Source organism: Eucalyptus grandis, chromosome 8, assembly GCF_016545825.1.
Source record: "Eucalyptus grandis isolate ANBG69807.140 chromosome 8, ASM1654582v1, whole genome shotgun sequence".
Taxonomy (NCBI): domain Eukaryota; kingdom Viridiplantae; phylum Streptophyta; class Magnoliopsida; order Myrtales; family Myrtaceae; genus Eucalyptus; species Eucalyptus grandis.
In genome coordinates, this window is record NC_052619.1 from 13,484,285 (window position 1) to 13,498,128 (window position 13,844).

General features: G+C 40.7%; 1 protein-coding gene across 1 annotated transcript; it reads left to right on the plus strand.

Moving 5' to 3' along the window:
- The first annotated feature begins 10,800 nt into the window (after positions 1-10,800).
- LOC104431551 (putative disease resistance RPP13-like protein 1) lies at positions 10,801-13,654 on the plus strand. The gene has a single exon (XM_010044167.2). It carries the CDS (start codon positions 10,952-10,954, stop codon positions 13,652-13,654), a length of 2,703 nt encoding a protein of 900 aa, XP_010042469.2. The 5' UTR covers positions 10,801-10,951.
- The last annotated feature ends 190 nt before the right edge of the window (positions 13,655-13,844 follow it).

Below are 13,844 nucleotides of genomic sequence, written 5' to 3' on the forward strand. Positions count from 1 at the left end.
GGGGAATAATGGGGGTTTATATGTCGTCCCAATAAGGGCGGGCAATTCTCGTCAAGGTCCTATCGAGGGCAGTGAGCCCTCACATGATGGTAGTTGCAATAACCATCACCATCATTGGGCCCGACTAGGGTCTATCCAACAAATTGTGCCCCACCGCTGCGAGGGGCATTACTACCTCCGTCCATCTCTATGCGAGTTGCCCTCACGAATGCAAAGCCGCCCCTTATTGCCCCTAACATTTTTTACTTTTCTGAAATCATTTCAATCCCTTTTTTTTTTAATATTTATGCTATTTCGGTCCTTTTTTTTTTTTTTTATCCTTTTCAGCATTTGTCTTTTTGACGCGGTGCCTATTCGACACCGAGAGAGGAAGAGTAAACTCTCCATTTTTGGGTCGACTGTTGGATGTCTTTATGATTATCTTAGGATGGTTTGACCGTCCCATTGACTCAATGAGAGAGAAACTCTCACTCTTCACCTTATATGAACTTAATCTGAGCAATCTTTTTTGCCTCTCTTTCTTTTTCCACTTTTTCCAAGAAGCTTTCGGGGAAGCATCTCGGGTCATTAGTTTCGTCGAATTCAATGTCTGAAAAGGAAACTCGACAGCTTCTTAGGCGCGTTTGGCGACGATTACATTTAACCGATTCTCGACGAAATGATTATTTTTTATTCCTCGTAGGGAACCGATTCGAGTAAAAAAACGTGTTTGGTAATCACGTATAAAATTTTGATTCTAGAATAGAATTGCGTTTGATAACGTGTCCATTGATTCTGCTCCAAATTATTTTTTTTATTTTTAAATAATTTTTCTACTTTTTTTCTTTTCTTTTTACCTTTTTCCTTTTCTTTTTCATTTTTCTTTTCATTTTTTCCTTTTTCTCCTATTTTTCTTTTCTTCTTGTGGCGGTTGCCGGACCGGCGAATGAGGGCGGCGACCTCACGGGCGTCGCCGGCCCTCTAGGCTAGCCCTCGTCGGTCGAGCGTCGCCGGCGGCCTTGCCCAGTGCGCCGCGACGCTCGCCCGGCCTCGAGGCTCGGCCTCGTCGGTGGACGGGCGGACCTCGCCGGGAGGCGAGGCTCGCGGCCGGGCGAGGCCCGCCCCGCCACCGATCGGGCTAGGCGGGCCCTCGCCCCCGGCGAGCCTCGGCCTCGCCGGATCTGGCGAGGCCCGCTTGGCCACCGGTCGGGCTAGCGAGCTCGGCCGGTGGCCGGGCGGGCCTCGCCCGGCCTCGGCGAGGCTCGCGGAGGCTCGGCGAGGCTCGCCAATGGCTAGGCGAGCCTGCAGCGAGCTCGCCGACCTCGCCGGTGGCCGGGCGAGCCTCCCACCTCGCCCGGCGGGGAAAGCCTCCGGCGAGCTCGCCCGGTCCGGCGGCGTGAGCCTCGGCGAGATCGGCTGGACCTCGCCACGCCGAGCGAGCCTCCGGCGATCTCGCCGGACCGGCGGCCGGCGACCGGTGGCCGGCGGCGGGCGGGCGGTGGCGGGCGGTGGTGAGCGGCGGCGGACGGCGACGGGCGGCGGCGGGCGACGGTCGCGTGATGGCGGAAGGAAATAAGAAGAGTTTTATCGTGTTGATTCTTTTTTTGATTCCGGACGTAGAATCAATTTTTTTTTTTTTATTCTCAAATCTACTCCAAAACGATTCGAGAACAAATTTGTTCCTGAACAAAATTTTTACCAAACGCGATTCTCGTCCCAAACCGATTCTGGGAACAAAAATCGGGAATTAGTCACTGTTTGGAGTGTTGCCAAACAGGGCCTTACAATACCCGTCCTTGATTTCCTTTGAAATGAAGTTGCTCTCTTGAGGAAACCTTCTTCGAAGTAGTACTCAGGGCTGTCAAATGATTGGTTTGAAAATGGTTAAGCCCTAATTGATCCATGTAATTTTGATAAAAAAAATGACCTATATAACTTTTTTTATTACTCATTTATATGAAATACAAAGTTAATGTCCCAATATAGAGCCATACTTTTGAGCGGCGGAAGTGAAATTTTCACTGTTATGCATCTTAATTTTTAATTAATATTTGTTACTAATAGGTATTTCAAATGAAGTCAACTCAATAAATTAGTAAAAAAAATTACAGAAGACTGAAAAAAGTTAACTCAACTAAAATAGAATAACTACTCAAAGAACATTTTTTAAAAAACAAAAGTAAGAGTACAAAAATTGCCAAAACATCATTACAAATGATAAATTGAAGAATTAAAAATGGCAAAAATTGATACACCCCTTCCGTACAAAGAGTGCTTTAGGCCCTTTCAATCTTTTCTTTTAATTGGGGAGAGTGGGGAAGCAATAACACTTAGACTGCCAACTTTTTTGAGATTAGTGCATTTAAAATTTTAAACTCATGGCAGAAGTGTAACTGAATTTTAAAATTTAAAATAATATAATCAAATATGAAATTTTGCAATCAAAATTGAAGATGCTTAAAATATTACTCTAGTACAAATCATCAATATGTGTTGTGTTGAATGTTAAACGCAAAACAAAACCTAAAAGTGTGATACCACTCATTCATTGTGTAGAGTCACTTAGGCATTATTATTATTATTATTTTGGGTTGAAATTTAGACAACATTTCAATAAGCAGATTTGATAATTGTAATGTCCCCATAATCGTTTCATCAAATATGTGATGGATGGAAAGTGTAGAAAAGAAGTCAAAAAAGAATAAATGCACACAACAATTTTTTGCATAGTGTGATTGTTTAGATATAATTAAACTTGTTGACCGAGAGCAACATAGGTGTCCACCGGGTGTCTGGATTGCAATGCTAATGCTACTACATGGCTACTAGATGTTCTCTTTGAGAGAAAATATTGAATATACAAGTTGTGTTAGTGTAACAAATTAAAAGTTCATCCATTGAGCAACATGAGTTCTTAAAAAACGCACTAGAAATGGGAACGCTCATGTTTCAAAATGGCATGCAAGTCGCTCTCTCGAGGAAACCCTCTTCCTAAGTAGCACTTGGGCTATCGATTGGTGGATTGGTTCGAAAATGATTAGACTCTAATTGACCCATGTGATTTTGATTAAAAAATAATCAATATAACCTGTTTTGACTCATTTATATGAAATACGAACTTAATGTTCCATAATAGCGCCACAATTTTGAGTGGTGGAAGTGAAATTTTCACTATTATGCATCTAAATTTTTTAATTAATATTTGTTACTAATAGGTATTCCAAATAAAGTCAACTCAATAAGTTTTCTAATTTTTCAATTAATATTTTTACAATAGGTATTTTAAATAAAATCAACTCGATAAATATTCTTTTTTTTTTAATATTTGTTACAAATAGGTATTTCAAATGAAGTCAACTCAATAAATTAGTAAAAAAATTACAGAAAATCGAAAAAATTAACTCAACTAAAATTAGAATAAGTGCTCAAACTACCTTTTTTTTAAAAATAAAAGTAAGAGTGCACAAATTTGCCAAAACATCATTACAAATGATAAATTGAAGAATTAAAAATGATAAAAATTGATACACCTCTTCCATACAAAGAGTGCTCAGACCGTCAACTTTTATTTAGAGATTAGTGCATTTAAAATTCTAAACTCATGGCAAAAGTGTAACTGAAGTTTAAAATTTTAGATAATATAATCAAATCTGAAAATTTACCAAATTGAAGCAATCAAAATTTAAGATGCTTAAAATATTACTCTAATATAAATCAATAATATGTGCTGTGTTGAATGCTAAGCGCAAAACAAATCCTTGATGTGTGATATCACTCATTGATTGTGTAGAATTTAGGCAACAATTTTTTTTTTTTTGGGTTGAAACTTAGGCAACATTTCAATAAGCGGATTTGATAATTACAACGATCCGCATAATTGTTTCATCAATATGTGATGGATGGAAAGTGAAAAAAAAAAGGAGTAAAAAGAGAATAAATATGCAACATTTTTTTTCATAGTGTAATTGTTTAGGTATTATTGAACTTGATGTTGACCGAGAGCAACTAAATTTCCACCAAGTGTTCGGATTGCAGCATTAATGCTACTACATGTTCCTTGGGAGAAAATATTGATTGTGCAGGTTATGCCAATGCAACAAATTGAAAGCTTATCCATTGAGCAACATGTGTTCATCTTCTTGCCTTTTCTCTGTTCTCCCACTACTTTCTTCGTTCTTTTTGCAAGCCACGGATGGTCTCTCTCCTCCGTAAACCCCTTCTCCTCCTTCAGCCCTCCCCCTCACTTGCACGGGGAACAACAACGTCATTCACCCGGCCTCTCCTTCACTTGAGCTCGACCTTTGTGCCTCCCCTACCGACAACAGCTCCACCATTGAAATCGTCCGCTGCCCCTGCGGCCTTGGATCCAAGAACAAGCCTAAGTCTCCCGTGCTCATTGTCATCACTCATGACCCTGAGCCCCTGCATCCTTGAGATCTTTTGTGCTCCGAGTCATCCCTCCCTCCATAGCTTCCGGATCTAACAAGGGCTTAGTCCTTGCCAGATTCAGCGCAGCGACCCTTACCCTAGCCGGGAGAGTCAACCCTCACCGAATCCCCTCATAAGATTCGGCAAGAGCGACCCTAGCTTGTGGCCAGTCACCAACCACAACCAAGTACTAGCCATAGGTCAAAGGGAAAGAAAGTAATTAAAAAAAAGAAGAAGAAGAAGGGAGAAATGGCAAAGAAGAAGAAGAGAAATAGAAGTGCGAGTCTGTGAGAGGAGAGAAACAAAGGAAGAATAGACTGATAAATAAGCTTTTTATGGACACATATCGCTCAATGGATGGGCTTTCAATTTGTTGCGTTGGCACAACTTGTGCGGCCAATATTTTCTCCATATCTTAGTAGGGTTTAAAAATAAGTAAATGCTCAGCCCACGAACGCATGCATGTCCATACACATGTTTTCAGAATTTTATTAATATCAGCTATATGAGATTGTGCTATAAATATAATAACGCAAAGAGGCCTAAAATCGGAAAAGCTCACCTAGAGAAACCCCGCATTATCTTCAATCAAACCCCTGGAATGGGAATGGAAGCTTTCTTGGCATCGTTTGGTTGATTGGAGCGAGGTGGAATGGAAATAAAATGGAGAATAAAAATTGTTTCATTACTGCATTTTTCGTTAACACGCGGGAAAGTGGAAATGAGCGATAAGGCATGGAAATGAGTTGACAGTCAAGGGTAAATTGACATGTGCACTAAGCTTCGTATTTGGTAACTGTTGTTTGGACATAATATGGCAAACATACTTACCTAATTTACCATTATATAGCAATTTAAAACGATAAAATTCCACCCATTACTACATACGTTCTAATTCTGATGTATTATCAAATGCAGTGATCTTCAAATCAATCGCTATTCTGATTCACTCCAAGCAATTCCATTCCCCTCTAGTTATCTCATGCTTATGTAACAAATGGGCCAAAGAAACAATTTAGAACTCGTATAGACAACATCCTCATCTAAAATTAAGAACAAATCAAAGTGCATAAACCGCAAAAATTAGGACCATGAGCGCACGCATGTCTAGTCTGTCTAATTCTATATCTATATAGTGGTAGATATATCCAATATGACCTCACTACATACATCCAATTTCCACTCTGGAATACGTAATTAATTGTTTAGGCTTGTTCTTCACTACTTATTTTTCCTCCAATTGCCTTCATGTTACCTCTTTTGGAAGCATTCAGTTGATCTACATGCATTGTTTGGACATGAAGAAATGTTTTAATAGTTCAGTTTTCATAAAAATATACCAGATCGAGATTATCGATGGTGTGTGTATATGTAATCTTGTGTACTCAAACTAGCTAAACTCGAATGATATTCCAATTTCGATCTAAAATACCATTGCCGGATAATTTTAATGGAATGCCATCAAATTGTTTTCCCCTAATGCTGCGTTAAAGTACGTATTGCATAACTTAGATACATTTACCCAAAATCATTCCGAAAAAAATTTATCAGGGCAAATTCAGAAGTTTTATAGGCGATAATCGTGGATTAATATAGTTTCGTTCCATTCTTATTAGAACTATATAAGGAATTTATTTCTTCACGTGGGAAGCAAACTCTGGCTTTTTTAGTCAATTGTTGACTTGGCTTTTGATTAATTAGACATAACTAAATTTATTTTTGCTCAAGGTTTGCTGTTTGACATATAATATCAAAAATATATTTCAAAACTTCACCACTACATATTTACAATACCCCGCAACATTGCACGAGAAGTAGCAACCATGTGCGGTTCACATTCCCGTCTGAGCACCTGGAAAGCCTACTCTCTCATCTAATACTGTACAATTAAATTAGGTCAATATATCCAACTTCCATGATTTTAGGTATGTGAATGTGAATACACCAGTTGCCAAATGAAGGACACGAAAGAAAAGGGAAATAAGTTAATCACACGGGCAGGATTGAGAGATGTGTATTTTTGCAAGCTACGTAATGTCTCCGAATATATAGTCATGAGATACTGTCCACAAACAAATGTAAGACCATACAGTATCCATTTTCCCATTTGGGACACATAATCAACTAGGTATATTGCTACATTACTCAATTGCATTCATTTAACTATATGGTAATTTACTGTGGGATGGCATACACATTGCATCGTCTAATGTACATGGAAATGTCAATATTGTTATCAATACCCACATGATCTCATGAGATAATATTTTGAACAATCTTCTAAATCTTCTTGATATATATGCCATGCACTTGGTACCAAACTAAAAAGCATTCCGCAACTCTCCCGCTATATAAACATAGTCGACTCGCTATATTACCATCTTTACGAGCTTTTGGAGAATCGAGGTCACAATGTCATCCAATGGCAGGGGATCGAGGAGCAAGAAAAACATATTTAGCAAAGCATGGAACGTGCTCAAGGGGAAACGGGGATCTTGAGAAGCCTCGTCGAGCAGGACCTATCGGGACGCCGCCACGTCACCGGCGAGCTCACTGGCAGAGCCTCAACGGAACTATCGGGACGCTGCCACATCCCCGGTGAGCTGGAGATCCTCAAGCAAGTCCCAGTCCCGAGTGAGTTCTCGGAAAAGCTCTGAGAAGAGCTCACTGGTGGAGTCTCAGCGGAGATCCTCGAGCGTCAGCCAAAGCGACGACCATTATCACAATTCTGGTGAAGACAATCCATGGCGAGTAAGCTACAGGCATGGCGCTCTCGCCTATTCTGGTGATTACGATCAAGGGCGAGTGAGATCATACCCGCGACCACCCCAGCAGGAATATGATTATTCTTATCACACTAGCAGGGGGCAGTATTATTCTCGGGGTCTTGACAATGTCAATAGTTATGTCCGTGACGACGTGTCTGTTCCATCATATCTGCCCCCACATGCCTCTTATGGTTATCACCATCCATCCGAGTCTCCCCCGAATAATTGTGCGGTGATGTGAGATGCCTAATATAGTGTGGCTATAGTTGCTATTTACTAATTTCTGGTGAAGTACGAGATGAGCTAGGGGCATGGTTGAGCCATTGGTTTGTTAGCTTTCGCTTGTGAATCTCAGTAAAGTTTCTTGTTTTAGTTAATGGTTTCGAACGTGATGGAGTTTGATTGAAATCGCTTTGCCAGTTAATGAAGGTTATATATTTATTTTATGAAGTTTCATCTATTTCGTGGATGCTAAAAATTTCTATTAAAATTTTACTAAAATTAAGGGCACTTATTTCCATCAATTGTCTAGGGTTCTAATTCTATGAACAGATGTTCTCTAACCAATCATCTATCACAAAAACTAAACCAAACGAAAAACGATTTATAAAATAGTTAAAAAAAGAAAAATAGAAATTGGTCACGCCATTCCTTGGAAATTCTTCATTCTTCAAGGAAGACCTTTAAGGATCCAACCTTTCTTGTGATCCTTCGTGTTCAAACTTCAAGTAGCTTTGAATGTGCAGATATACATTGAAATTCGTCTTTCCAGATGCTTATGGCATCTCCATTGAGATGCATATACATGGAGGAAAAACTTTTCAAGCTCATCCATTTAAAAATTGGGCTTCTTGCTTGATGAAATTCAGTGGACAAAGACGAAAGAGAACGTTTTCAGTTAAAAAGATCAAAACCGAAAATATTCTCCACTTAGTCCGTCGGAAGCAATTGAATTGTTGAAATATCGACATAATAATAAAGCAGGAAAGAGATTTATTTATTTCAATATCTTCTTTAGTGAAGATTATAGTAATCTATTTATAAAATTTATGAGGTGACTATCTGAAATAACAAAATATTACACATATCAATGACGATCAATGAAAACCATTCGAGGATATGCATAACCAAATGAACATAGTGCACAATTATTAGAGATATACAAAATCAATGGAGATTTAAAGAATCTACTTTATATAAAGACATAGAAGAAGTCAATTGCAGGTTGGTGCCTTAGTGAATATATTAGCAGTCCTATCAACCGAAGAAGTGGAGACAAGATGCACAATGTCATGAAGCACGTGATAACACGTGAAACGATAGTCTCTTTCAATATGTTTGGTGCTTTCATAAAAAAAAAAACATTATTATATGCTTTTTGGGTCCAATTGTCGTAATAAATAAGTATTCTACCGATGACACCTATATGTCCTCTAATAACCATTACAAATACACTAATTTTGATGTTGTATTAGCAAAAGCATGATGTTCAGCTTTCATGCTAGATGGAGCGACGGTGGTCTATTTATCGTTATGCTATAAGATAAGTGAGTTACTTAGAAAGAAGCAGTAGCCTGTAGTAAAGTAATAATCAAGAGGGCCTCATGCCCAATGAGTGTCAGATTTAGTTAAAAAGATTGAATCAAAAAATGATCTCCACTCAGTCCGTTGAAAGCGGGTGAATCACTTAGTTCAATGGAAGAACCGCTACATGAATAATGGGTAAGGGACTCTGTCTTAGGGAATAAACTCCGAATCCATTAAGGCTCCGTTCATTTTGCGAAACACAATTTCCGAGAAAAGTATTTTTGAATTTTTCAACATTCATTTCTTGAAAAATGAACTAATCGTGAAAAACATTTTCCATAAGCAAAAAAGAGTTTTCTAAAATAAAGAAAATATTTTCCACTTTTCAAGATGAAAAAAAAAAATTCTTACTCATTTTCTCTTACCTCATACTTATGTTAACCTTTTCATCTTTTTTCATGAAAAAAATCGATTTTTCAATTATTTTTCTTTTCTTTTTCTTGTTTTTCTCTTTCGAGCTTGAGACTCATTGGAATTTGGCGAGTCTTAGGCTAGCCTTCGGCTAGTCGCTGGCCATCATTGTGGTCGATCAAAGAAGAAAAATATAAAAGAAAGAAAAGAAAAAGAAAAAAGAAGACAAAAAATAATTTAAAAATCGATTTTAAGAAATAAAATAAATTAAATTATTGAAAAAGAGTGCATGGAGAAAAACAGTTTCTTTCTTGAACAACATAAAATATTTTATAATTTATTTTCAAATTTCAGTTGCACACTACAAAATATGGCTACCTTCTTGAAAAATGGTTTCCTAGAAAACAATTTTGGAAACACCACATTTTCCGCGAAATGAATAGAATCTTAATTGAAAAATGATTTATTCGACGTAGCCTAGAGATAGGCCTCTTTGTCCATTGGCAACTAGGAATGCAACCCCAAAGTGCCATTATTATTATTTTGCCCTTGATTTCAAATGCAAGTAGGCTTTCTATTTATATTAGGAAAAATTCCAAAAAGGGGCTCGAAGTGTTCTAATTTTCTCAAATAAGAGCTCGAAGTGGATTTTATTTCAAATAAGCGCTTAAAGTGCCATCACTTTATCAAATAAGGGACTAAAGTGAATATTGTTTTAAATAAAGTGCAAATAGCTATACTCGTTTCAAATAATGACACGAAGTAATTATGTTTGTTTCAAATAGGGGCTCCATCTTCTTCTTTTTTTCCCTTCCTTTTTTTTCTTTTTTCTAGTTCTTCTTCTTCCTCTTCGCCGGTGGCCAGAGGGTTGGGCGAGGTTGCCCTCACCCGATTTGGTGAGCGCCACCCATGTCGGCCACAGGTGAGGAACGGCCTCACCTGGGCGAGGCCACCCTTGCCCTGGGAGAGGCCATCCCTTGTGGCCATTTGCAAGGGCTCGGTGACTTCGTTGACCATGGGTGAAGGTGGCCTTGCTCACAATCGGTGAGGGCTTGTAGGCCTTTGTTGGCAATTCCTAGCGACTAGCAAGATCATTGACCCCTTGCAAAGAAAAAAAGAAGAAAAAAGAAAATAAAATTTTGATGAAAACTCCTTAATCGGTTGGAAAACTTAGCCGACCGACGACAGCCGAAGTTAAGTCCCTATTTGAAACAATAATGGTTACATCAGCCTTATTTAAAAGAATTAATGTCATTTCAAGTCATTATTTGAAATAAGATCATTTCAGTCTTTATTTGATAAAATGAGACACTTCAAGCCCTTTTTAAAAAAAATTCCTTTATTTTATTGTAGGTTGCAATTCTTGCCCGTGGACTAAACTAAAATATACTCTCTCTCTCTCTCTCTCTCTCTCTTCTTCCACTTAAAAAAGCCGCTTGATCAAATATTATTTATCTTGAGCAAATGCAGCTTGAATCAAGGGGGAAATGACTTCGCATTTCTTCAGAAGTCTTCCAAACGCAAGTGCTCATTTCAACATTTGCATCAAGATTTCTAACCTTTCTGTTTCGAAATATTATAGTTACTGCGATTTTTCTTTTACGTATTTTATAAAAAAATCACAGCCACACGTTGACCCATCATCAGTCAATGCATGCCGGTCAGCAGGCGCTGTCCATGTCCCGACCTTATCGTCACGAGCGAAGAATGTGAACCAAGCGATCAACCATCGATCTTCGAAGGAGAAGACTTCACAGATTGGCGCTTCTTCCGTCGGCGATCGTCCTCACTTCCTCTCCAATCGCCTCCCAGCTTCCTTCTGTATCCTGAAATTCCCTATGGAGGCGGCGCTCGTCGGTGGAGCATTTCTCTCTGCTTTCCTCCAGGTGCTCTTCGATCGGATGGCCTCCCGCGAGGTCGTCGACTTCTTCCGGTCGCGCAAGCTCGGCAAGGGGAGGCTGCTGCAGAAGCTGGAGGCTGCGCTCCGGTCCGCGAACGCCGTGCTGGACGACGCGGAGGAGAAGCAGATGACCAATGACTCCGTCAGGAAGTGGCTCGACGAGCTCAAGGACGCCGTGTACGACGCCGACGACCTGTTCGACCAGATCGCCGCCGAGGATCTGGAGCGAGAAGCCGGGTCCGAGCCTCGGGCCCTCGCTTGTAAGGTCTGGAGCTTTGCTGCAGACGCTTGTAGGAGTAAATTGGGGGATGAGTTAGAGAGGGTTCTGGAGAGATTGGAGAGAGTAGTGGAGCAGAGACATGTGCTGCGCCTAAGGGAAGGTATTCACGAGAGGACGGCTAGAGCTTTGCAGACCACTTCGTTGGTCGAGGAATCGGGAGTTTTCGGGAGGGAGAAGGACAGGGAGGCGGTGATCGAGTTGCTCTTGTCAGATCAGGGCGAAAAGAACACCAGCGTGGTGGCCATCGTTGGGATGGGCGGTGTCGGTAAGACCACGCTATCTCAGCTCGTGTTTAACGATGGTGCGGTGAAGGGGAGTTTCGAGTTGAGGGCGTGGGTTTCCGTGTCCGACCAATTCGACATCTGCAAGCTGACGGCCACGGCTCTCGAGGAGTTCTCCTCCTCGTCTAAGAAGGAGACCGAAAATCTCAACCAGCTTCAGCTCCAACTGAAGGACTTCTTGACAGGGAAGAAATTCCTATTGGTGTTGGATGATGTTTGGAATGAGGACTCAAATCTTTGGGATGCGTTCCTAGTTCCTTTTACCTATGGAGCAAGAGGCAGCAAAATCTTCGTGACGACACGAAATGAGGGTGTCGCATCGGTTGCTCGTGCCGTCTCGACATACCCTTTACAGAAGTTGCAAGACGAGGAATCTTGGGGCTTGTTCGCAAAACATGCGTTTGACCAGCATAACTTCGAGGCGCGCACGAGACTTGAAGACATCGGGCAAATAATTGTAAATAGATGTGATGGATTGCCTCTTGCGCTGAAGACTATAGGTAGCTTGTTACGCTGTGAGTCTGGTATCAGGAAGTGGGAAATAATTGCAGAGAGTGATATTTGGGATTTGCCACCTGGAAAGAATAAAATTCTCCCTGCGTTGTTGTTAAGTTATCATTACCTTCCTCCACAACTGAAACGATGTTTTGCCTATTGTACAATCTTCCCAAAGGATTGTATATATGAGAAGGACCAGCTGATCTTACTTTGGATTGCTGAGGGCTTGCTAAAACAACCTAACGGCAACAGGACATTAGAGGAAGTAGGTGATCAGTGCTTCTGTGATCTTGTGTCTAGATCTTTGCTTCATAGAGTAAGTGATGTCGAATCGAGCTTCTCGATGCATGACCTGGAAGCAAGCGATGTCGAATCGAGCTTTTCGATGCATGACCTGGTCAATGACTTAGCAAGATATGTAACTGGTCGTTCTTTTTTTAGCTTGGACGGAGGCAATGCACACCACGTGTCCTCAAGCACTCGCCATTTGTCATTTGTAAGAACTCCCAATGATGTCGCTTCTAGATTCAGAGTGTTAGCTGGGGCAATGAATTTGCGTACTTTCCTGCCGCTAAACGTGGGTCGTGTGGAATTGTACTTGCTCAATCTGTTGACTGATGAGGTACTGCATGTTCTGTTGCCGACCCTGAGACGGTTAAGGGTGCTATCTTTGTCTCATTATTGGAAAATCTCTACGTTGCCCAGTTCAATTGGATGTTTGAAGCATCTGCGCTATTTGAATCTCTCCTATAATAGAAGTCTACTCAGATTGCCTGATTCAGTTACTGCTCTATACAATCTGCAAACCTTAATTCTTGCTTGCTGTCAGTCTCTCGTTGAGTTACCGAGCAACATGGGCAGCCTAACCTGTCTGCGTCATCTTGATATAAGGTGGACACCCCTGAAGAGAATGCCGTTGGGGATGAACAGACTGAAGAATTTGCGGACATTAACTAATTTCGTGGTGCCCGAAAACGATGGGACCAGGGTTAGGGAGCTAGGGGAGCTAGGGAATCTTATGGGTACACTCTCCATACAGGGTTTGCAGAATGTTGATAGTTACCAAGATGCCGAAATAGTCAATTTGCAAGGAAAAAGGTACTTGAAAAAGTTAGCACTGAAATGGGGTTTTGATGACAATATTATGCGGCAAAATAGCTTAAATGTATTGGACAAGCTGCAACCTCATTTGGACTTGAGAGAGCTTATCATTACATCCTATAGTGGTAGGTCATTTTCCGATTGGCTGGGACAGGGTTCATTCTCTAATATGTCAGTCGTGCGTCTTGAATCTTGCAAGCACTGTGTGTCATTGCCTCCTTTAGGACAGCTACCATCTCTGGAGAGGTTGATAATCGAAGCATTTGATGGAGTTACAAGTGTGGGTGCTGAATTCAATGGTAGTAACTGTACACCTTTTCAGTCACTTAAGTACTTGAAATTTGCTAAGATGTGCAGCTGGAAAGAGTGGGCTTCTTTTGCAATAGAGACAGGAGGTCTTGCCTTTGCACATTTGCAGGAGCTTTGTATTAGAAATTGCCCCGAGTTGAGTGGAGGTTTACCCACCATCTCCCTTCTCTAACTGACCTTGTCCATTGAAGAGTGCCCACAAATAACCTCTTCTCTACCATTTGCACCACTTCTCCGTGAGATCAAATTGGATGATTGTGGAAAGGTTTCTGGAGTTGAGCCTCTCCTAAATGGCACTGAGTTACGAGATGTGGAAATCAAGAATCTTTCAACCCTTCCCTTGAGATTTCTTCCTCCTACCA